Below are 24349 nucleotides of genomic sequence, written 5' to 3'. Positions count from 1 at the left end.
ACAAAGTAAACAAAGTGGCATAGTTAAAGTGGCTAGTGATACATGTATTACATAAGGATGCAGTCGATGATGTAGAGTACAGTATATACGTATGCATATGAGATGAATAATGTAGGGTAAGTAACATTATATAAGGTAGCATTGTTTAAAGTGGCTAGTGATATATTTACATCATTTCCCATCAATTCCCATTATTAAAGTGGCTGGAGTTGGGTCAGTGTCAATGACAGTGTGTTGGCAGCAGCCACTCAATGGTGGCTGTTTAACAGTCTGATAGCCTTGAGATAGAAGCTGTTTTTCAGTCTCTCAGTCCCAGCTTTGATGCACCTGTACTGACCTCGCCTTCTGGATGATAGCGGGGTGAACAGGCAGTGGTTCGGGTGGTTGATGTCCTTGATGATCTTTATGGCCTTCCTGTAACATCGGGTGGTGTAGGTGTCCTGGAGGGCAGGTAGTTTGCCCCCGGTGATGCGTTGTGCAGACCTCACTACCCTCTGGAGAGCCTTACGGTTGAGGGCGGAGCAGTTGCCGTACCAGGCGGTGATGCTCTCGATTGTGCATCTGTAGAAGTTTGTGAGTGCTTTTGGTGACAAGCCGAATTTCTTCAGCCTCCTGAGGTTGAAGAGGCGCTGCTGCGCCTTCTTCACGACGCTGTCAGTGTGAGTGGACCAATTCAGTTTGTCTGTGATGTGTATGCCGAGGAACTTAAAACTTGCTACCCTCTCCACTACTTTTCCATCGATGTGGATAGGGGGGTGTTCCCTCTGCTGTTTCCTGAAGTCCACAATCATCTCCTTAGTTTTGTTGACGTTGAGTGTGAGGTTATTTTCCTGACACCACACTCCGAGGGCCCTCACCTCCTCCCTGTAGGCCGTCTCGTCGTTGTTGGTAATCAAGCCTACCACTGTTGTGTCGTCCGCAAACTTGATGATTGAGTTGGAGGCGTGCGTGGCCACGCAGTCGTGGGTGAACAGGGAGTACAGGAGAGGGCTCAGAACGCACCCTTGTGGGGCCCCGTGTTGAGGATCAGCGGGGAGGAGATGTTGTTGCCTACCCTCACCACCTGGGGGCGGCCCGTCAGGAAGTCCAGTACCCAGTTGCACAGGGCGGGGTCGAGACCCAGGGTCTCGAGCTTGATGACGAGCTTGGAGGGTACTATGGTGTTGAATGCCGAGCTGTAGTCGATGAACAGCATTCTCACATAGGTATTCCTCTTGTCCAGGTGGGTTAGGGCAGTGTGCAGTGTGGTTGAGATTGCATCGTCTGTGGACCTATTTGGGCGGTAAGCAAATTGGAGTGGGTCTAGGGTGTCAGGTAGGGTGGAGGTGATATGGTCCTTGACTAGTCTCTCAAAGCACTTCATGATGACGGAAGTGAGTGCTACGGGCGGTAGTCGTTTAGCTCAGTTACCTTAGCTTTCTTGGGAACAGGAACAATGGTGGCCCTCTTGAAGCATGTGGGAACAGCAGACTGGTATAGGGATTGATTGAATATGTCCGTAAACACACCGGCCAGCTGGTCTGCGCATGCTCTGAGGGCACGGCTGGGGATGCCGTCTGGGCCTGCAGCCTTGCGAGGGTTAACACGTTTAAATGTCTTACTCACCTCGGCTGCAGTGAAGGAGAGACCGCATGTTTTCGTTGCAGGCCGTGTCAGTGGCACTGTATTGTCCTCAAAGCGGGCAAAAAGTTATTTAGTCTGCCTGGGAGCAAGACATCCTGGTCCGTGACTGGGCTGGGTTTCTTCTTGTAGTCCGTGATTGACTGTAGACCCTGCCACATGCCTCTTGTGTCTGAGCCGTTGAATTGAGATTCTACTTTGTCTCTGTACTGACGCTTAGCTTGTTTAATAGCCTTGCGGAGGGAATAGCTGCACTGTTTGTATTCGGTCATGTTGCCAGACACCTTGCCCTGATTAAAAGCAGTGGTTTGCGCTTTCAGTTTCACGCGAATGCTGCCATCAATCCACGGTTTCTGGTTAGGGAATGTTTTTATCGTTGCTGTGGGAACGACATCTTCAACGCACGTTCTAATGAACTTGCACACCGAATCAGCGTATTCGTCAATATTTTTATCTGACGCAATATGAAACATGTCCCAGTCCACGTGATGGAAGCAGTCTTGGAGTGTGGAGTCAGGTTGGTCTGACCAGCGTTGGACAGACCTCAGCGTAGGAGCCTCTTGTTTAAGTTTCTGCCTGTAGGCAGGGATCAACAAAATGGAGTCGTGGTCAGCTTTTCCGAAAGGGGGGCGGGGCAGGGCCTTATATGCGTCGCGGAAGTTAGAGTAACAATGATCCAAGGTTTTACCACCCCTGGTTGCGCAATCGATATGCTGATAAAATTTAGGGAGTCTTGTTTTCAGATTAGCTTTGTTAAAATCCCCAGCTACAATGAATGCAGCCTCCGGATAAATGGTTTCCAGTTTGCAAAGAGTTAAATAAAGTTCGTTCAGAGCCATCGATGTGTCTGCTTGGGGGGGGATATATACGGCTGTGATTATAATCGAAGAGAATTCTCTTGGAAGATAATGCGGTCTACATTTGATTGTGAGGAATTCTAAATCAGGTGAACAGAAGGATTTGAGTTCCTGTATGTTTCCTTCATCACACCATGTCTCGTTAGTCATGAGGCATACGCCCCCGCCGCTCTTCTTACCAGAAAGATGTTTGTTTCTGTCGGCGCGATGCGTGGAGAAACCCGTTGGCTGCACCGCATCGGATAGCGTCTTCCCAGTAAGCCATGTTTCCGTGAAGCAGAGAACATTGCAGTCTCTGATGTCCCTCTGGAATGCTACCCTTGCTCGGATTTCATCAACCTTGTTGTCAAGAGACTGGACATTGGCAAGAAGAATGCTGGGGAGTGGTGCACGATGTGCCCTTGTCCGGAGTCTGACCAGAAGACCGCTACGTTTCCCTCTTTTTCGGAGTCGTTTTCTTGGGTCGCTGCAGGCGATCCATTCCGTTGTCCTGTTTGTAAGGCAGAACACAGGATCCGCGTCGCGGAAAACATATTCTTGGTCGTACTGATGGTGAGTTGACGCTGATCTTATATTCAGTAGTTCTTCTCGACTGTATGTAATGAAACCTAAGATGACCTGGGGTACTAATGTAAGAAATAACACGTAAAAAAACAAAAAACTGCATAGTTTCCTAGGAACGCGAAGCGAGGCGGCCATCTCTGTCGGCGCCGGAAGAAATGATGCACACTTCCAGGAACGATACCTCTCTGTCTGTATCGCATGGTAAAATTATTGCCACTGAGAGTTACGCACCAACGTAGACAAAGGACACCGAACGGGCTCCTGGCAAATGTAGTCTCTTATGGCCAATCTTCCAATGATATGCCTACAAATACGCCACAATGCTGCAGACATCTTGGATGAACGGCAGAGCGACTAAGCTCGTTCACAGCATATTCACAGCAATATAAGGACACGTTAGTAAACACAGCGTCAAAAATCCTGTTCTTTTCCTGTTTGATGTTTCATCTTGGTTTCGCCTGTAGCATTAGTTCTGGGGCACTCACAGATAATATCTTTGCAGTTTTGGAGACGTCAGAGTTTTGTCTTTCCAAGGCTGTCAATTCCATGCATAGTCGAGCATCTTTTCGTGACAAAATATTGCGCTTAAAACGGGCACGTTTTTTTATCCAATAATGAAATCACGCCCCCCTAGCTTCAACTGGTTAAACATACATGTATTTTATACCATTTTAAAGGTAATCTTATTGTTAATCCCACCACAGTGTCCGATTTCAAACATACTTTACAGCGAAAGCACCACAAACGATTATGTTAGGTCACCACCAAGCCACAGAATAAACACAGCCATTTTTCCAGCCAAAGAGAGGAGTCACAAAAAGCACAAATAGAGATAAAATGAATCACTAACCCTTGATGATCTTCATCAGATGACACTCATAGGACTTCATGTTACACAATACATGTATGTTTTGTTTGATAAAGTTCATATTTATATAAAAAAATCTGAGTTTACATTGGCACGTTACATTCACTAGTTCCAAAAACATTAGTGATTTTGCATAGCCACATCGATTCAACAGAAATACTCATCATAAATGTAGATAATACAAGTTATACACATGGAATTATAGATATACCTCTCCTTAATGCAACCGCTGTGTCAGATTTTTTTTTAAACATTACGGAAAAAGCAAACCATGCAATAATATGAGACGGCGCTCAGAAATATAATACAATTAGCCGCCATTTTGGAGTCAACAGAAACCAGAAATTACATGATAAATATTCCCTTACCTTTGATGATCTTCATCAGAATGCACTCCCAGGAATCCCAGGTCCACAATAACTGCTTGATTTGTTCAATAATGTCCGTTATTTATGTCCAATTAGCTACTTTTGTTAGCGCGTTTGGTACACCTTTCCAAACGCTGGTGCTGGTCAAATCAAATCAAATGTATTTATATAGCCCTTCGTACATCAGCTGATATCTCAAAGTGCTGTACAGAAACCCAGCCTAAAACCCCAAACAGCAAGCAATGCAGGTGTAGAAGCACAGTGGCTAGGAAAAACTCCCTAGAAAGGCCAAAACCTAGGAAGAAACCTAGAGAGGAACCAGGCTATGTGGGGTGGCCAGTCCTCTTCTGGCTGTGCCGGGTGGAGATTATAACAGAACATGGCCAAGATGTTCAAATGTTCATAAATGACCAGCATGGTCGTATAATAATAAGGCAGAACAGTTGAAACTGGAGTAGCAGCACGGTCAGGTGGACTGGGGACAGCAAGGAGTCATCATGTCAGGTAGTCCTGGGGCATGGTCCTAGGGCTCAGGTCCTCCGAGAGAGAGAAAGAAAGAGAGAATTAGAGAGAGCATATGTGGGGTGGCCAGTCCTCTTCTGGCTGTGCTGGGTGGAGATTATAACAGAACATGGCCAAGATGTTAAAATGTTCATAAATGACCAGCATGGTCGAATAATAATAAGGCAGAACAGTTGAAACTGGAGCAGCAGCACGGCCAGGTGCACTGGGGACAGCAAGGAGTCATCATGTCAGGTAGTCCTGGGGCATGGTCCTAGGGCTCAGGTCAGTTGAAACTGGAGCAGCAGCACGGCCAGGTGGACTGGGGACAGCAAGGGGTCATCATGTCAGGTAGTCCTGGGGCATGGTCCTAGGGCTTAGGTCCTCCGAGAGAGAGAAAGAAAGAGAGGAGAGAATTAGAGAACGCACACTTAGATTCACACAGGACACCGAATAGGACAGGAGAAGTACTCAAGATATAACAAACTGACCCTAGCCCCCCGACACATAAACTACTGCAGCATAAATACTGGAGGCTGAGACAGGAGGGGTCAGGAGACACTGTGGCCCCATCCGAGGACACCCCCGGACAGGGCCAAACAGGAAGGATATAACCCCACCCACTTTGCCAAAGCACAGCCCCCACACCACTAGAGGGACATCTTCAACCAATCTTCGACCATTTCTTTGGACAAAAACTTCAAAAAGTTATATTACAGGCCGTAGAAACATTTCAAACTAAGTACAGAATCAATCATTAGGATGTTTTTATCATAAATCTTCAGTTCCAACCGGAGAATTCCGGTTGGAACTGAATGCAAGTCGATATCATGTGGAATGCGTGTGACCAGGAAATGTCTCTCTGACAGTAGCCTGACTCATTCCCCTCTTATTCAGTCCCACAACACAGTACAAGCCTCATTCAAGTTTCTATAGACGGTTGACATCTAGTGGAAGCCCTAGGAAGTGAATCTTCATTCATTTCCGAATGCGATTTCAATAGGGCATGGGTTGAAAATATACCAACCTCCGATTTCTCACTTCCTGTTTGGATTTCTTCTTCCCTGCCATATGAGTTCTGTTATACTCAGACATCATTCAAACAGTTTTAGAAACTTCAGAGTGTTTTCTATCCAATATGAATAATAATATGCATATATTAGCAGCTGAGACTGAGGAGCAGGCCATTTACTCTGGGCACCTTTCATCCAAGCTACTCAATAGTGCCCCTGCAGCCATAAGAAGTTTTAAGGGCTTGTAATTCAAATTAAAACTTCTTCGGGATCAGTGTCCCTTCTATGGGACGGTTGAGCTAATGTAGGCTAATGTGATTAGCAGGTTGTAAGTAACAAGAACTATGAGCTATTGTTGTTCCTAGACTTTTCCACGTCACAATAACAGCACTTACAGTTGACTGGGGCAGCTCTTGCAGGACAGAAATTAGACAAACTGACTTGTCGAAAGGTGACATTCTATGACAGTGCCACGTTGAACGTCACTGAGCTCTTCAGTAAGACTATTTTACTGCCAATGTTTCTCTATGGAGATTGCATGGCTGTGTGCTTGAATTTATACACATGTGTGCAACGGGTAGCCAAATCCAGTCATTTGAAGGGTCTTATGTAGCAAAAGTAGAGACCCAGAGCTACAAAATGGTATATCATACACTGCATTTTTGAGGAAAAATTGGAAAGTAATTCTGCTTTCAAAGTTGATAAACTTGTAAACTTACTTTTGAGAAAAAGGCCTTTGAATGTTTGGTATCTAGTGAAGAGCTCTTCTTTGTCTACACCCATTCAACATCGTTCAGATCGCTTTAGCAGCACCACCCTTCTCGCTTCGCTCGGAGCGTTCAGATCGCACACTTGACGCTCCGGCCAATGATTTGTTTACCTCTGGATAACATGAAAACAGCCTAACTAGCTCTGCTGGCAACAATTTCATTACTCTTTTTTTGCCAACGTTTACTAACCCCGGCCATATTCAACGGGTGTTGTACACTTTAGCTTAAGACAAGTAGCTAGCTAGGTAAACAATGAACCTAGCTAGGTAAACAACGTGTAAGATCACACACACGTCACGTAATGTTAGCTAACGAGCCAACCAGCTAACGTTAGCTAGTTAAACAACAATGGACATAGTGTCAAATCATGTCATTACTACCCTGCATGAATCTGCTGGGAGCTAACCAACCAGGATCAACGTTAGCTAGCTAACATTAGGCTCTAACTAGCAAAGCAAACGGCTCTGGGACACGAATGATAATGTCATACACGTAACGTTAGCTAGGGAGCTAGCTAGCTAACAGTACACTTTAGCTTGAAATGAAACCACTTTCTGTCAAAATTAGACACGTGTTATATCTGCGTTCAACAGGATTACCAACACAGACTGACCCGCTCAAATAGACAGATGCCTTCTATATGGAAGACCAATCCAAACTCCTCTCTCGGTATGTTCTGCCCACTCATTATCTCAGCCAATCATGGCTAGTGGGAAGGTTGGTTTCTGTGGCTTAACCAACATGGTTCGTAATTTAACTATTTTATTTGTATTGCAGATTGCATACAAGTTTGTTATTAAGGCACATGAAAGTTCACATGTTCCAGAAGGCATTTCTGCCTAAAAACGCATTTTGACCAAAAAAACAACAACATTCAAATAAATGGCTCTTCTGTGAAGTCGTAACTTGCGACATACGCCTTGTTTCCTGAAATGGGTCACATATAAAACATACATTATACTTACAGTGAAGCCGCTCGACCATCTACACCACATTAGTCATCTAACAGAATCCCGTCCACATACTTTTGTATATACAGTGTATCTCACCTTCTTACCTTCTATTGATCTCATAGACGGTATAAGATCTAACCACAATACATAATTCATTACTATTTAATGCATTGTATTTGGTGGTATACTGTATTAGTCCACTCTGAGTCTGTATACGATCCCACATTACAGAACTCTCATATCCCACAACTAGAATAGCTTCCAGGAAACCAATATCTCACCTTGAATATTTTTTTCTATAGCGTTTATTTAACTAGTATTTGATCCAAAAAAGGTCTTATTTCAGATGGAAATCCTCCATATCTTGCTCAGAGCTATCAGAAGTTTGATTCTATTTCTCATCCTCTCCTCCAGGTGTGGACTGTTCTGCTCCCTCACACAGGGCCTTTGGGATTGTTCCTTCTCTCAGGATTTCCATAATGTACTCCTGCACAGTGATAATGGAAAAACTGGAAAGATTGAATTTCCTGAAACGACTTTTGATCCACTGATTCCAATCAGATATTCTCATCTCGCCTAGCTGTTGAATAATTATGGCCTTTTGAAAATAAGTAATGTACCAGAATACTAGTTTGCTTCTGAAAAGAAAGATGTGATGAAAGCTATGAAGATCAGTGCTCAGTATGACGGTGTAGTGAGTTATTGTCCTGGACCCATAGAAATAGAATCTCATTGTAGTTCTGTGAGTGTCCCTTAGTGTGAAGATAATCCTGATTCACTGGCCTTTTAATGAATTGACAAGCCTCCTGACATTACACTTGGTGTTAAATTCATTCAAAATATCCCATTGCATTTTATGTCACTGATTTGAACAGTAATCCCCTTCTATTACATTTCCAAAATGGCCTCCATTTCTTGTAGCCTTCCGATCAGTCTGACCCATGTCCCTGTGAGGAGTGTAGTGACTAGTAAGAAAGTCTGTGTCCTATGACTTTACAGTACAGCCCCGTCTATCAGAACCCAGTGAAAAACCTAAGATCATGGCTAACAGTGGCACACACACACACACACACACACACACACCAGTGGTATTCAGGCAGTCAAACACATTCTGGGGCGGCAGGTAGCCTAGTGGTTAGAGCGTTGCGCCAGTAACTGAAAGGTTTGCCGGATCAAATCCCTTAGATGACAAGGTAAAAATCTGTCATTCTGCACCTGAACAAGGCACTGTTCCCTGGTAGGCTGTCATTGTAAATAAGAATTTGTTCTTAACTGACTTGCCAAGTTAAATAAAGGTTAAATTCAAATAAAACAATTCCTGTGGGAACACAATAAGGCGATTTTATAGACCACACCATCTTTTACCACAGCCACAACAGCACACCAGCTCTACTGCTAGACAGTATCCACCCCTCTGGATGTAACTCACCCCACCTAATGGTCGAACACTCCATTCACTCACTCCAAGGCCATGGCTATGCACCTGTCCTACGCATGCACACACACACAAGCACACACTTGCGTGTGCACGTACATACACACATGCACAACTACATGCACGCCACAGGTTGTTGGTGGCACCTTAATTGGGGAGGACAGGCTTGTGGTAATGGCTGGAGCGGAAAAGGTGGAATGGTGTCAAATACATTGATCACCTGGTTTCCATTTCTTTGATGTCATTCCATTTGCTCCGTTCCAGACATTATTATGAGCTGTCCTCCCCTCAGAAGCCTCCTGCGATGCACACATCAACACAAACACAGAGACACACACACTCTCCCTCCTTCCTCATTCTGAGGGCCCCATCTGGGCCTGCAGGTGTCATTTTTGTTCCTAATGATAATGATGACAGTGCCAAAATGACAACAGTCAGTGAAACTCTTTTTTAAGTAAAAGAGAAAAGAGATGTTATCAATGGCTGAACTGAGGCTGTGTTATTCATTGAATTTCTTGTGCTGAGAGGAAACAGGACACTACTGCATGCAGCTGCAGTGGTTGATGTATGACACACACACACGCACACACACACACACACACAGCTGCAGTGGTTTATGTATAACACACACACACACATCCACACACAGCTGCGGTCGTTGATGTATGACACACACACCCCCACACACACCCCCCTACACACAGCTGCGGTGGTTGATGTATGTAGTTAGAGAGGAGATGGATGAGGCTCAACAACTTTAGGATGAGCTCATTATAGTGGGCAGTCAGCCGGGTCCATCCTGATGGGCTATTTATCTAGCTAGCTGTTCTATTATTTTATATTTTCTTTCCTGTTCGGTTTCTCTTCATCCCACTTTCTCCTTTGTCGTTCCCTCCTCCCTTCTCTCCTCTGGCTCTGTGTGTTTCGTTTAAAATTATTATTGTTCATGTCTGGCTGTTGTATGTGAGAGAGATAGTTAAAGGTTTATCTCAATACTTTCTGGGTAACAATTAAATATCTTTAATTGTTTTCAATTAAAATGGTACAAAATAAACAAAAAAGCTTAAGCAACAATTTTAGTAGGACTAGTGCTACGCGATTAACCAAAATGTTGATGATTTTTTTAACAAATTGACCGACGTCGGTTCAATTATTTCAATTCCATTTCGTTCCGTTTTTTTCTGTGAGCTCAATGTGCACCTTGCACTGCATTTTCTCTAGAGATAAATCAGATAATGCCCGAACGGTGCAATGTAGTAGGGATTTTCCAATAGATGTTCTACAACATTCTACATAGTTTATGGCAGAAAACGTTATAATGAACTAAAATTACTATGATCCATCGCGTGGCTACTTGTCCGGTCTGTGTTTCTTTCACCTCATGTCCACCAGATGCATGAAACTCTTTGGGTTCCAGCGGAAGTCAATCATTGTCAATGGAGAAGTCCGCAATGCTACGTTGGGTGTGATGCACTAGGCTAGACGGCCGTAACCGGGAGACCCATGAGGCGGCGCATAATTGGCCCAGCGTTATCCGGGTTAGGGGAGGGTTTCGCCTGACGGGATGTCCTTGTCCCATCGCTCTCTAGCGATTCCTTGTGGCGGGCCTGGCGCCTGCAAGCTGACTTCGGTTGCCAGTTGTACGGTGTTTCCTCCGACACATTGGTGCGGCTGGCTTCCGGGTTAAGCGAGCAGTGTGACATGAATCAATGTTCTACACTGCTTCTTGACACACTGCTCGCTTAACCCGGAAGCCAGCCGCACCAACGTGTCGGAGGAAACACCGTACAACTGGCGACCGAAATCTGCTTCTTGGCACACAGCGTCGTGTTTCGGAGGACGCATGGCCCTCGACCTTCGCCTCTCCCGAGTCCGTACAGGAGTTGCAGCTATGAGATAAGACTGTTAACTACCAATTGGATATCATGAAAAAGGGGTAAAAGTACAAAAAATGACAAAAAAGTAAAGTACGTTGAATGGTTAATAAATGATGAGCCGTTACAGCATTCAACCCACATAATACATAGTGCATTTAATGATTCAAAGAAATATTCTAACCGAAACCAACTTCAAAAAGCACTAATCGCTTAGCACTAGCTAGGACTGTCTGGGAGTGGTCTGAGTGGGGCGGGGAAAACTGAAAACTAGCTGTTATTGGAACTCTCTTTTTTTATCGGTCTATTAACTAATTTACCACCTGGTGATGTCACCAGCCAGGCCAAAACTCCATCCCACCAATTTCAGGTGGTCTTTTCAAACCGCTCTTACACTAAAAGGGCATTATCATAATTTTCACGATATCACAGTATTATTCCAATCTCATAGTGTGGAAATATATATAAAACACAGGGAAATCATGTACTGGGCCTTTAATGCTGGTGGTTGGTTAAGTTTGAATATCTATGATTAATATCTATGATTAATTGCTTAAAGGGATACTTCATCCAAATTACATAATGGTTTCCTATTGACAAGGTATGACAGCAATCCATGCTTTGGATTAGTTTCCCTGGCACTGTTTCCACTTGCTAACGTTTTAGCATTTGTGGCACAAATCCCATTCAAGTCATGGGACCAATATTAGCATTTTTCGCAGTATGTTCAAATCATCTATAAGTAACATTTTGTTTTGCTTCACTTGTAGATACTTTTGTGGCATTTTGTAATATGTGTCATTTTGTATTATGGGTGAACTATCTCTTTAATATGAATGAATATAAACATAATGTATTTATACCCATACAGATCTAAACACACACAGCTATGTGAGGGAGACGTGGTCCTCGACGGCAACTGTGCCTGGACAGTATCAGGGTGCACCTCACCATGGCGACCACCAACTGGTCCTCTCCTCCTTGGTCCCCCTGGAGACGGAGAGTGGGGATGGGGAGGAGGGGGGAGAGGAGAACATTGTGTACCTCTGACGCTGGACAGACAGACCTTAAACCCTCTGGTTCAAATCCAGGACTCAAAAGACTTGATATGGATTTAGGAAGGCTCAGAATCACAGACTGGATTGACTTTGATGGCTCAGACTGGACAGTAAATAGCTAGGCCAGGTTTTAAGAAGAACCAGATCTGGCACATATAAAGTAATCTCCCTTCCCCATCATGCTTTGCCCCTCTGCCCTCCGTGTTCTGTGCCAGGTGCCCTCCATATGTGTCTCCAAGTGTTGCCTGTGAGAGAGACTTTTATACTGCTATATGTTTATACTTGTCCATGAATGTACAGTGTGTGTGTATCCGTCTCTGTTTAGAGTTCAGCTCCAGGGCTGCCACCGGGCCTTTGTGCCTGAGGCCCTCCATTGACATAATCAATTTCTCTGTTTCCCCTGCCCAACCCTACTGCAGTGCCTTCCCCCTTTTTCCTCACCCCCGTATCAGTCTCCATCTCTCTGTTTCCCTGGCCCACACTGCCCTAAGTCTGCTTCAGTCTACCTCTCTCTGTCCCTCCCTTGTCCTTTAGTCCCCATCCGTCCAGCGCTATTTATTAGGCTCTCCCCAAATGAAATGGTGTCTACTCTGTTACCACAGGGGAAAAAGAGAGAGCAGAGGGTCAGATATCACTAGAAAGGCTGAATCTCTACAGTCGGTCTGTGGTTGATTGTCTAGTGGCGGAATAAACTGGGATGCGGGATGCGGCATACACATTAGATGTGAAGGATGAGGTGAAATGCCATGATCAGAAGGGATTTGGTGTGTTTCTTAGCCTGTCTGGCTACGCCTTTGTTTTCATCTGAAGGACTTGTGATTTTAAGGAATAATGTTGTGACTATAGCAATCCATCAATGATACAGTAGCGTACACTGCACTACTACCGCCTATATGATGAAGTACAGATTTTATTAGGGTCAACTGCATATCGGGGTCAAAAACCATAGGGCAGAAACATTCCTATACTGTATGTTCAATGAACTTTAAAGTATTACATCTGTGACAGAGTGCACTCTATATGTAAACAATACTTTGGATGTGAATGATACCAAATATGTCCATTTTCTTTATTTTCTTTAAATTGTTTTTTATGATTCTTTAATTGCTTTTATTTTTTTTTACATTGTTTTCATCAAGGCACATATTTCATAGCATGTTGTTTCTTGTACTTGGTGTTCAGTCATTTAGGATTTTGTCTGACATATAGTTACTATATTAGCAAAGTCTATGTGTCAGTAGTAGTTGGGAAGTCAGCCTGGTATCAGTTTATATGCACCACATTGTGATGCCTCACATCTTTTTAGCAAAAGCTTCACAATGTGATGCACGGCAATGATATTGTAATGGGGTAGTAAGCTATGGTTGAAGGGTGACTGATGAAATTAATCTTGTACGCACTTAAGAGGTGACCTTGCTTTTTTTTTACTAAGAGCTGTACCATTGCACTTGAATATTCATGTTCTACTTTAGTGACAATATGTTTTGTTTTTTAATGACCATTGAGATGTCCTGAAAGACAGCCTTTAGCTGTCCTGCAGCCACCATTAAAAATAAAAATAAAACGTTAAACCTAAAAGACATTGTAGGGTGTGTCCTGAATGGTTAACTATTCCCTATATAGTGCTCCAGGTTTGACCATGGCCTATGGGGGCTCTGGTCAAAAGTGTGAAAAATATAGAGAATACTGTGCCATTTGGTAGTCGGCCGTAGTATCTAGTTATACACAAGGGTATTGTAATAGGTAGCTTCATCGACGTACATATAAAACAGCACAATGGTTATGTTCAGATGTTTGTTGTCGATACTATGTGATACAGTCAATTTACTTTTATGTGTATATTTCACTGCCTTCATTTATTTATAGTCGATGAGCTTTATCGCTGTTTTATAGTACTCCTTGTTAGGTTATGTTATGTTGTACGTTGGATTGGTCTGTAGTGCATCATAACACGGAGATATGGTTATGTACATTGTCTTGTTTACATCATTACTCTCTATTAGATATCGTGGAATATAAATGCAAATAATTTATATGTGTTTGATGTTTGTATTGTTATAATACAGCTTCTTCTGAAACACGAATGTAACAGGAGGGTAAAACCATAGGAATAGGTTGAGAATTCATTCAAATTCTATGGGTAAACCCACCAAACTGACATCCCTTTCAGTTCAGTACACTGTAACACTACCTCAGTCATGTTGATTGACTGAGAGAGTTCTGTATACCAGTCAGTGGTTTGAACGTGCCTGTTATTGGAATATGTTATGTGGGGATAGATAGTGTTCAGCTGGCCCAGTCATCCGCCCTATATAGACACGTACAAACACAGACACCTTGATGAATCGACACACAGGTGCCAGAGGTGGCAGGTGGCAAGCCAGCAGGTGCATCGCTTCACTCGCTGGCTCTAAGGTTAGTATGACATGCCTGCCTGTCTCCCTAAACATGAATAAGATATACAACAGCCCTCTTAGCTCAACCCACCCCCCCCACCTCCACCCTTTCTCTCTGCCCCTCCCTCTCCCTTATTTTCTCCTCCTATAATCTCTCCTGGGAGTGAAGTTGGAGGGTAGTAGAAGAGGACTTATCTTTTTGCTGACCTTGATGGGTTTGTTTAGTGCCAGTGTTTGATCTCCTTCTATTCTCCAGGTAGCCTCTTTCGTGTTTCCACTGTTTCCATTACCCTTATTTCCCAATAGCCAGCTCTGCAGCTCAAACTGAGATTAGTCTTTGCAATATCAGCGCTTTCAGTCTCTGGTGGCATACCTAGTCTAATTGGATTTGCGTGGGTGCGTGCGGCATAGGATTGTTGTACTGTATCAGTATGTTGAAGCTGGAGCAGAAAGCGAGAGTAGCATGAAAATGAAAATGTTCCTTTTGTTTTATTTTAACTCTCCAGAACCTTCACAAAGGGACTCGCTTCCGGATGTTACCATGGCAACCTGGCAGGGGCTGCCAAAGGGAGTGAAGCGGAAGGAGAGGCTGGAGCACTGTGTAAGTGTGTGTGTGTGCACAAATGTGTGTGTGTGTGTGTGTTCACTAGAGCAGCATGCAGGTCTGAATAAAGATGAGCTCTCAATGGGGGACTGACACAAACACATACAATGGAGATATTTAAGGGGAAACATTGTTAGGCTGGTAACTGGTGATACCAAAGTTGCTAGTGGCAATACAGTATCAATCAATCAAATGTATTTCTTAAGTCCTTCTTACATCAGATGGTGGTCACACCAAATACTGACCGGTTTTCTGTTTCACTCCGCTACCTTAAAAACATTTTTTAAATCTATGACCAACAGATGCATATCTTTATTGCCAGTCATGTAAAATCCATAGATTAGGGCCTAATGAATTTATTTCAATTGACTGATTTCCTTATATGAACTGTAATTGTAAAATCTTTTACATTTGTTTGTTTATACACTATATATACAAAAGTATGTGGACACCCCTTCAAATTAGTGGATTCGGCTATTTCAGCAACCCCCGTTGCTGACAGGTGTATAAAATCGAGCACATAGCTATGCTATCTCCATAGACAAACATTGGCAGCAGAATGGCCTTACTGAAGAGCTCAGTGACATTCAACGTTGCAACATCACCATCGTTTTTTCCCCCTGTATTGCAGGAGGGAGAGAGAAGCCAAGCAGCTGCTCAAGCATGGAGAGGGGTAAGGGCAGTGTGGTGTGTGTCTGTGAGTGACAAGGGGAGCAGGGATGGGAGAGAGAGAGAGAGAGATAGTAATCAAGTCGACTCGCGCTGGTCGACTAACATACAGTAGCGGTGGGTGTGTAAAACAGTGGGGAAGCCAAGACGGAATAAAATCCATATTAACAACCTTTGTATTTGTGCTATAACCTGTTAGTTCATACTGTTTGCTGGGGGTCTCGAGTGGTGCAGCGGTCTAAGGCACAGCATCTCAGTTCTTGAGGCATCACTACTCCACTACTACACTCGGGTTTGAATCCAGGCTGTAACACAACTGGCTGTGATTTGCACAATTGGCCCAGCGTCGTCCGGGTTTGGCCTGTGTAAGGCAGTCATTGTAAATAAGAATTTGTTCTTAACTGACTTGCCTAGTTAAATAAAAGTATGCCTTGCCACCGTGATATATTTTGGGCTCCCGAGCGGGGCAGTGTTCTAAGGCGCTGCATCTCAGTGCCAGAGGTGTCGCGTCACTGCAGTACCTGGTTAGAATCCAGGCTATATCACATCCGGCCGTGATTGGGAGTCCTATAGGGAGGCGCACAATTGGCCCAGCGTCGTCCAGCTTTGGCCAGGGTAGGCAATCATTGTAAATAAGAATTTCTTCTTAACTGACTTGCCTAGTAAAATAAAGGTTGTTTCATCACAAAACTGGAGACCAACATCTGTCCGGTGAAGTCCATAAAGCATATTGCATTTAACAAACAGTTACATGACCTACAGCAGGGTCAAGCAAGTTAATGTTTCCAACATTTTCGGACTACTAAACAACTAATGATTTAGAACCACGTAGAGTTAACGCAAGTTGGAGGCGTTGCCTCCACTATTCCATCACCATTTCAACTTCAACATCATCAAATCACCTATGCTTAGTCTAATACAGTGACGAATAAAATATACCAAAAACAATTTAGTCCAATCAAAGTAAGCTAATATGATGTGGCTGTCCATGGTACTGATTTCTGTGTGTGTGTGCGCGCAAGTAGAAAAACATGTTGACTCACTAACCCTACTTGTAGAGAAACGCCAATGCCATTCTCCTCTCTTTCATGTTGACGAAACAGTCTATGACTTTGTCATACAGTACACAATTTTAGTTTTTGTTGCCCTAGGCTACCTGGCTAAAATGCTTGCTTGCTAGCCTAACTTCCTTTTATGGGCAATGATGTGCCAGGACAGCTAATTAACATTAGCCTACTACAACTAACTACATATTGAACTTCCATCCTGCCAGGGACACAATGTATGAATTAATTGTTGGATCTGAATTACTGTTATATTGGCCAGTACAGAGATTTAATAAAAATTCATTGAAAGTCCACATTCCTATCTCCATCCATGGCTAATTTAGGAAAGGGACGATTTTAGCTAGCTAGCCACCGGAGGACAATGACACAATGAGATGAAACATTTAACGTTTTTTCTGTAAATTCCGTTTTGCTTTTGATGTGATTGTTGTGAAGCGATATCCAACATGGCTTCCCTTGACGTTTTTTGTTGTTGTTGTTTTGCTCCAGGACCATTCACAGCTTACTCAGTTTAGCTCAACGCTGATTGGCTATAATTTTTTTATGAAGGGAGACCAAATGCTCTCTGGCTCCCGATGCATTCAATGCTACCGGCGGCAACAATGTCATACTCTTTTTGAGCAGACAACATCAGCTAGATGGGCTATACATACTGAGACAGAGGGGCGCTGTTTCACACAGTTGGGATGCTTCGTCTAGTGAGATACATTCAGCCTCTTACGAAAATAAATAAATAAATGAAACACAGAGGCGAAAGATGCAATATGTTATGTATTTTTCTTATTTGCTTGGTACATTTTTGGGGAAGCCTGACTTCCCTTGGCATCGATGAATACACAACACTGCTAACCTATTGCTAGATATTTATCATCTCTCTTTATCTCATCTAATTACACATGGCACCTGTCTAGACAGCATCAAACCGAGAGAAGCTAGTTAAGCTATCTAGCTAGTGTTAGCTAGGCTAATTGAGACTACATAACTTTAACTGTGTGCTTTCTCCCTTCCTACAGTAAATAACAACAACTCCATTCAGATTATTAAGTAGCAGCTTGCTTGTTGGCTCTTGGTGTTGCAACCTGTCCTTTTTAAATGTAACTTTTAGTTTTGTAATTTTAATTCCATTTTCCATTGATTAGCCTAGATATCTCCCAATAACTTGCCACAGAGTCTCTAGCTCCTATGACTGTAGCCTAGTGCGGTTTGATGACAACAAGAAGTTACACGCGCCACTCTCGTGGAAAGCAAGAGCAGCGGCAGCATAAATGATCAAAATGTTCATTCTCTCTCTGCAGGAAGTGTGATGTGTTGTGAATTCACGTGGAATTTTATACATTTTTCTTATCGTTTTAACAGAAAAACTATAAAATTGTCCGTTAAGAAAAATTATCCATTTGTCACCTCCCTACTTCTGAGTCATCTGCCCCAGAGGAACGTGGAGTGTGTGTGTGTGTGTGTGTGTGTGTGTGTGTTCACAACCGCGGAGTGTTGAGAATGCAGAGTGCTTATGCCCTCCCCATGGGGAACTGTAATGATTTCTGTGGGCGTTCGGAATAAAACTGTCCAGACCAAATATAAATAACAACCATTAAAACACATCCAGCTGAGGAGGGATTTTATTAGAGATACCAACAATATACAGCATTTATGCAACTTATTGGATTCCTCTCTGGCTGATATATGGTGACACACTAGCCTCGGTATAACTACAGTCTAGTGTGTTTGGCATCAAAACAAGCTTTATGGGAGGAAAATCAACTTCAGGTGTAACAATTTTTTTCTCATTTATTTTTTATTTCATTTGACAACTTCCATAAACTAGTTTTCCCGGGCAGTAGGGCTGTGGTGGCATGCCAGGGTTACATGAGGCATGGTCATAGCAGTGGAGTATGAAGGTTTGGAATTTGAGAACATTAGTTGCCATTGCTTAGATCTATGGATATCACATGACTGAGCAGGGCTGCAGCCATGAGTGGGCATTGGAGGGCATAGGCACACCCATTTGGCAACCAAGCCCATCCACTGGGGAGCCATGCCCAGCCAATCAGATTTAGTTTTTCCCCACAAAATTACTTTATTACAGACAGAAATACTCCTCCCCCCCAGACGATCCCGAAGGTGAAGAAATCGGATGTGGAGGTCCTGGGCTGGCGTGGTGACACGTGGTCTGCAGTTGTGAGGCCGGTGGGACGTACTGCCAAATTCTATAAAACGACATTGGAGTCAGCTTACGGTAGAGAAATTAACATTTCATTCTCTGGCAACAGCTCTGGTGGATATTCCTGCAGTCAGCATTCCAATTGCACGCTCCAACAAAACTTGAGACATGTGTTGCACTGTGTTGTGTGACAAAACTGCATAAACTGGCCTTTTATTGTGCCCAGCACAAGGTGCACTTATGTAATGATCATGCTGTTTAATCAGCTTTTTTTTTTACACCTGTCAGGTGGATGTAAACAAATTTGTGCACAAAATGTGAGAGAAATACTCTTTTTATGCGTGTATAATATTTCTGGGATTTTATTTCAGCTCATGAAACATGGGACCAACACTTTACATGTTGCATATATATTTTTGTTCAGTGTATATGTATGCCTCCAGACAAGCAGTCAGTATTTGTAGTTGTTTAATTCTATTTTAATCGCAAATCAGGTAATATGACAAATAAGCGAGGGGTGTTATGTTAAAGGCCCAGTGATGTCAAAACATGCTGTGTTTTATATATATTTCCACACTGAGGTTTTAATAATATTGGAAAATTGTGAAAATTATGATAATGCCCTTTTAGTGTAAAAGCTGTTTGAAATTACTACTCTGACAGTCTTACCAAAATTGTTGCTTAAGAAGCTATTTTGTTTCTTCTTCACAATTTTAATTGAAAACAATCACAGTAAGGTACTTAATTGTTACCCAAAAAATGATTTGATAGAGATCAAAACATCTGCATATGGACCTTTAACCCTCATCTTGACCTCGGACCTATAGGCTTTAAAGTGGCTCATATGTGCCCCCTTTAACACACATATTGTCCCCAGCTGTGTCAAGGTGCAGCAATCTTTATCCATAAACACTGTAATACAGACACATTTGGTGGCTTTGATGCCATAAAGGAAGAAATTCTCAAAGCTATGGCATGTAACGACAAATTCTGTGGCAAACAGATCCCAGAGGGATCCCCCTTTTCACCCACGCACGCACGCACAGGCACACAAATACAGACAGACAGACAGACAAACATACCCAAACACACACCTTTGTTTCCAACGCCCCTCTTTCATGTCAGATGACCTGTCCCAACTCTCAACGTTGTGTGATGGACCTGTGTTCGACGTCATCACATCATTAAGGTTTACATGGCAGAACCAGGGGATTCATTTAGAAGCTGTCACACAGGAATTAGTTTAAAAGGGGGAAACATGATTCGCCATAGCTTCCTCCATCGAGCGTCATGTGAAGGGGTTAGAGGGGGTGTCCCCGTGTTGTGTTAGATGTTGTGTGCTGAGCTGCACATGTGACAGCCTAAGACTTGATCACACACAAAAGCATGTTCCCACTCGCTGCTCTCTGACAGAAAGATCCACCTTCAAAAGACCATAATGGAGATTTTTTGTTGTTGATCTTTTTGAATAGAAGAAGAGGATTGTTAATTCCTCTTACAGTATTGGTTAAGATGACAGTATGTCTGAAAAGGCTTTGAGCGCATGGATAATCCACAGAGGTGCGGAACACCAGAGGATATACCCTGGGTTCGCTTTGGTTTGACGTGAGTCACCGCAAATGACTGACATATACTGTACCTGTGAACATATTTTTAACCTGATGATTATATCTGGTACTATCCCCAAGGTTTGGTAGGCGGCCCATGTACTCCCCCCTTCACCAAGGTGGTGACCCTTGTGAGCTAAATAATTATCGGCCTATTTTTAAACTTTCTTGCCTAGCTATAGTAGAATCTTTTTTTTATTCTCAGCTAAGATCTTTCTTATCAGTGAAATGTATTCTAAATGTTGGGTTTTAGACCAGGTTATAGCACTGTCTCTGCTGTGTCCCTAGTTATAAATTATGTGCTTAACTGTAAGGATAAAAGGCGTCATTGTGCTGCTCTCTTCATAGACCTGTCAAATGCTTTCAATACTGTTGACCACTCATTGCAAATTCAGAGGCTTTACTCAATTGGCCTAGACCAGGCTGCAATGTAACTGGTTTTAAAATGACTTGACAGATGGAATTCAATGTGTATCTACTGATGGTGTTAAATCAGGTTTCCTGGATATTACGAAAGGTGTCCCGCAGGGGTCGATTCTCTGTCCTTTTCTTTACGTTTTACTGCTTTACATGTCTGGAAAGAATTGTAACCTGGACTTGAATGCCAATGATACTGTTGTGTATGCTATTTCTCCCATGGTTGACCAGGCTCTGTCTGAACTACAGTCTGCCTTCATTGTATTACAGAAAAGCTGTATTAAACTGAAATTAGTATTGAATGCAGGTAAAACTATGTATATGTTCTCTAGAGTGCATTAAAATGTGATTTAAGCATATGTACTTTGTATGGTGTTCATATTGATTGTGTCTCTGTTTATAAAAATATCTGGATAGATGAAAAGCTGAGAATACAAATGGGCTTCTATAAAGAAAATAGGTCCTGCCTCTCGCTAAATAGTAGAAAGTACATATTTCAGTCTATGTTCTGATCGGTCCTAGACTGAACGCAGCTGCCACTTCATTAAAGCCGTTTGATGCAGTTTGTCATAGCGCGCTGCGCTTTATTACGGGCAACAATTTTAGTACTCATCACCTCATTCTCTACCAGAAAGTTGGTTGGCCCTCTGATGTCAAGCAAGTTACTACTTTTTGTTTTGCACCTTATTTTTGGAATCAGCTCCTGGAATTAAATGTGTTCTTTTGGTGCCTCTAGGCCAATTCAGAAAGCTGATTGAATACCTTTTTACAGATGAATGTGTTTGTTTTTTATGACGGTGTTTATATTTTGTATTTATGTATTTTCTGTAATGTATGTAATTCAGGGCTCATCTGTAAAAGAGATCTTGGTCTCAGTATGTCTCCCTGATAAAATAAAGGTTCAATTAATTAATTAATTTTAAAAAAATGCCCCCAGCCTCTTTATCCTCCATCCTCACATCTCCTTTTTCTCCTGCTCTCTGCCATTTTTCCTGTCCTTCTCTCTCTCTCCCTCCATCATCCTCCGTCCCCCTGTTCTCCACCTGTGAGGTGTCCAGGCTCTGTCTTTCTAATCCTCTGAAACCTCATTACCACCACCCCAGTCAGAACTGTGATCTTTCCCAACAGCACCCTGTCTGTCACATCACTCTCAACCTTGACAATGTCCCACCCTCCAGGTAATGAACCAATGGTTGACATTCTGGCGCTCAGAAAGAGAGGGATTATCTGCTATCTGCATGTCAGTCTGCAGTGGACTTCAAAAGCAATCGTCTCAGTAATGGTGGGGTCGGGCTGTGTGTTTACCACTTTAAAAATATCATGATAATTATATGGTTTTGTGATAGATAGGGATAGTTTGGGATTTTGGAGAGTCAGATGAACTTGTGGATACCATTTTTATGTATTTTCGTTCAGTATGAAGGAAGTTAGAGGACGTTTCGCGAGCCAATGCTAACTGGAGTTAGCACAATTACTGGAAGCCTACTCCCATATACACTGAGTATCCCAAACATTAGGAATACCTTCCTAATACCAAACGATACCACTTTGCCCTCAGAACAGCCTCAATTGGTCAGGGCATGGACTCTACCAGGTGTCGAAAGCATTCCACAGGGATGCTGACCCATGTTGACTCCAATGCTTTCCACCGTTGTGAAAGTTGGCTGGATGTTCTTTGGGTGGTGGACCATTCTTGATACACATGGGAAACTGTTGAGCGTGAAAAACCCAGCAGCGTTGCAGTTCTTGACACAAACCGGTGTGCCTGGCACTTACTACCATACCGCATTCAAAGGCATTTCAATCTTTTGTCTTGCCCATTCACCCTATGAATGACACACACACAATATCTCAATTGTCTCAACGCTTAGAAATCCTTCTTTAACCTGTCTCTCATTAATCTACAGTGATTTCAAGTGAATTTCTCAAGTGACATCAATAAGGGATCATAGCTTTCACCTAGATTCACCTGGTCAGCATGTCATGGAAAGAGCAGGTGTTCTTAATGTTTTGTATACTCAGTGTACTTCTAGTCATTGAGCTAATGCCAGTTAGCAATTGCGCTGACGCTGGTTAGAAACTTCCTTCGACCTGCACACAGAGACTTAAAAATGGTATCCACGAGTTCATCTGACTGGGGAAGAAGTTGAAGGGCTTCATTGCCAAAGTCACAAACTATCCCTTTAAGCATTGTTAACACTTAAAACGTGTGTTCTTAAGCCCTCTGCATCACCAGACATGTCTGTCAGTGTAACAATGATAGACCGATGGACAAGCTAGGACACTCAGCCATAGAGCATCTGTTTGACAGATGGAGAATAAGGGTGGACAGGGGAGAATAAGAGTCCTAGATGACCAGGGACAGAGTGACAGTTGTGGCCAGTGAATGGACTGAACCGTCTTCTCTGATGACGTGGTGTTTCTGTAGTTTGTCCCCTTGGAGCACACTCCCGATTTCCCCCAGCTGTCATCGGCCCTATCATCATCCCGCTCTGTGCCAATGGTCTCACAGAATAAGTTTTATTTGTCACGTGCCCGAATACAACCTTACTGTCAAATGCTTACTTACGAGTCCTTAACCAATGAAGCAGTTTAAAAAAGTAAGTAAGAAAAATCACAATAACACAATAAAATTACAATACCGGGGCTATATACAAGGGGTACTGGAGTCAATATGCAGGGATACAGGTTAGTCAAGGTAATTGTTGTAAAATGTACATGTAGGTAGAGGTAAAGTGACTAGGCATAGATAATAAACAGAGAAGCAGCAGCATATGTGAAGAGTGTGAGGGAATATGTGTGTGTGTGGCATCAATATGCATGTGTTTTGTGTGTATGTATGTGTCGCAGTGTCAGTGTAGTTAGTGTTTGGTTAGCCTCTTCGGGCTAGGGCGCTGTATTTTCACGTCCGGATGAAAAGCATGCCCAAAGTAGACTGCCTGCTACTCAGGCCCAGAAGCTAGGATATGCATATAGATTTAGATAGAAAACACTCTAAAGTTTCTAAAACGGTTAAAATAATGTCTGTGCGTATAACATAACTGATATGGCAGGCAAAACCTGAGAAACATCCATCCAGGAAAATAACATTTTAGGTCACTCTCTTTCAATGGGTTTTCTATGTGGATCTAGATTTCTGTGGCACTTGCTTGCAGTTCCTATCGCTTCCACTAGATGTCAACAGTCTTTGGAAATTGGTTGATGTTTTTCCTTTGAGAACTGAAGTAGGGCTATTCAGAACGAGGGTCGAGTCTAGTGTACTGGTGTGGTTGGGGCGCGCGACCTGAAAGCTCGCTCCACTTTGTTTTCGTCCGGTATTAAACACAGTATATCCCGTCTTAAATTTGATTATTTACGTAAAAAAATACCTAAAGTTGTATTAGGATAGTTGTTTGGAACAAGTTTACAGGTAACTTATTAGATATTTTGTAGTCATGTTGCGCGAGTTGGAACCGGTGTTTTTCTGAACTCAAACTAGCCAAATAAATGGACATTTTGGAATTTATCGAACAAAAGGACCATTTGTGATGTTTATGGGACATTTTGGAGT

At 42.9% G+C, this 24349-nt stretch overlaps 1 protein-coding gene across 1 annotated transcript in view; it reads left to right on the top strand.

Annotated features, from left to right (window-relative positions):
- LOC115101101 (rho guanine nucleotide exchange factor 28-like) overlaps positions 1–13914 on the top strand; it is a 128861-nt gene extending 114947 nt beyond the window's left edge. The window contains exon 37 of the mRNA XM_029620296.2: positions 11695–13914. Coding sequence (XP_029476156.2) covers positions 11695–11873 — 179 coding nt within the window. The 3' untranslated portion in view covers positions 11874–13914. The remainder of the gene's footprint in view (positions 1–11694) is intronic.
- The last annotated feature ends 10435 nt before the right edge of the window (positions 13915–24349 follow it).

The sequence above is a fragment of the Oncorhynchus nerka genome, linkage group LG19, assembly GCF_034236695.1.
Source record: "Oncorhynchus nerka isolate Pitt River linkage group LG19, Oner_Uvic_2.0, whole genome shotgun sequence".
NCBI lineage: Eukaryota > Metazoa > Chordata > Actinopteri > Salmoniformes > Salmonidae > Oncorhynchus > Oncorhynchus nerka.
This window is presented reverse-complemented; position numbering and strand designations above follow the sequence as displayed.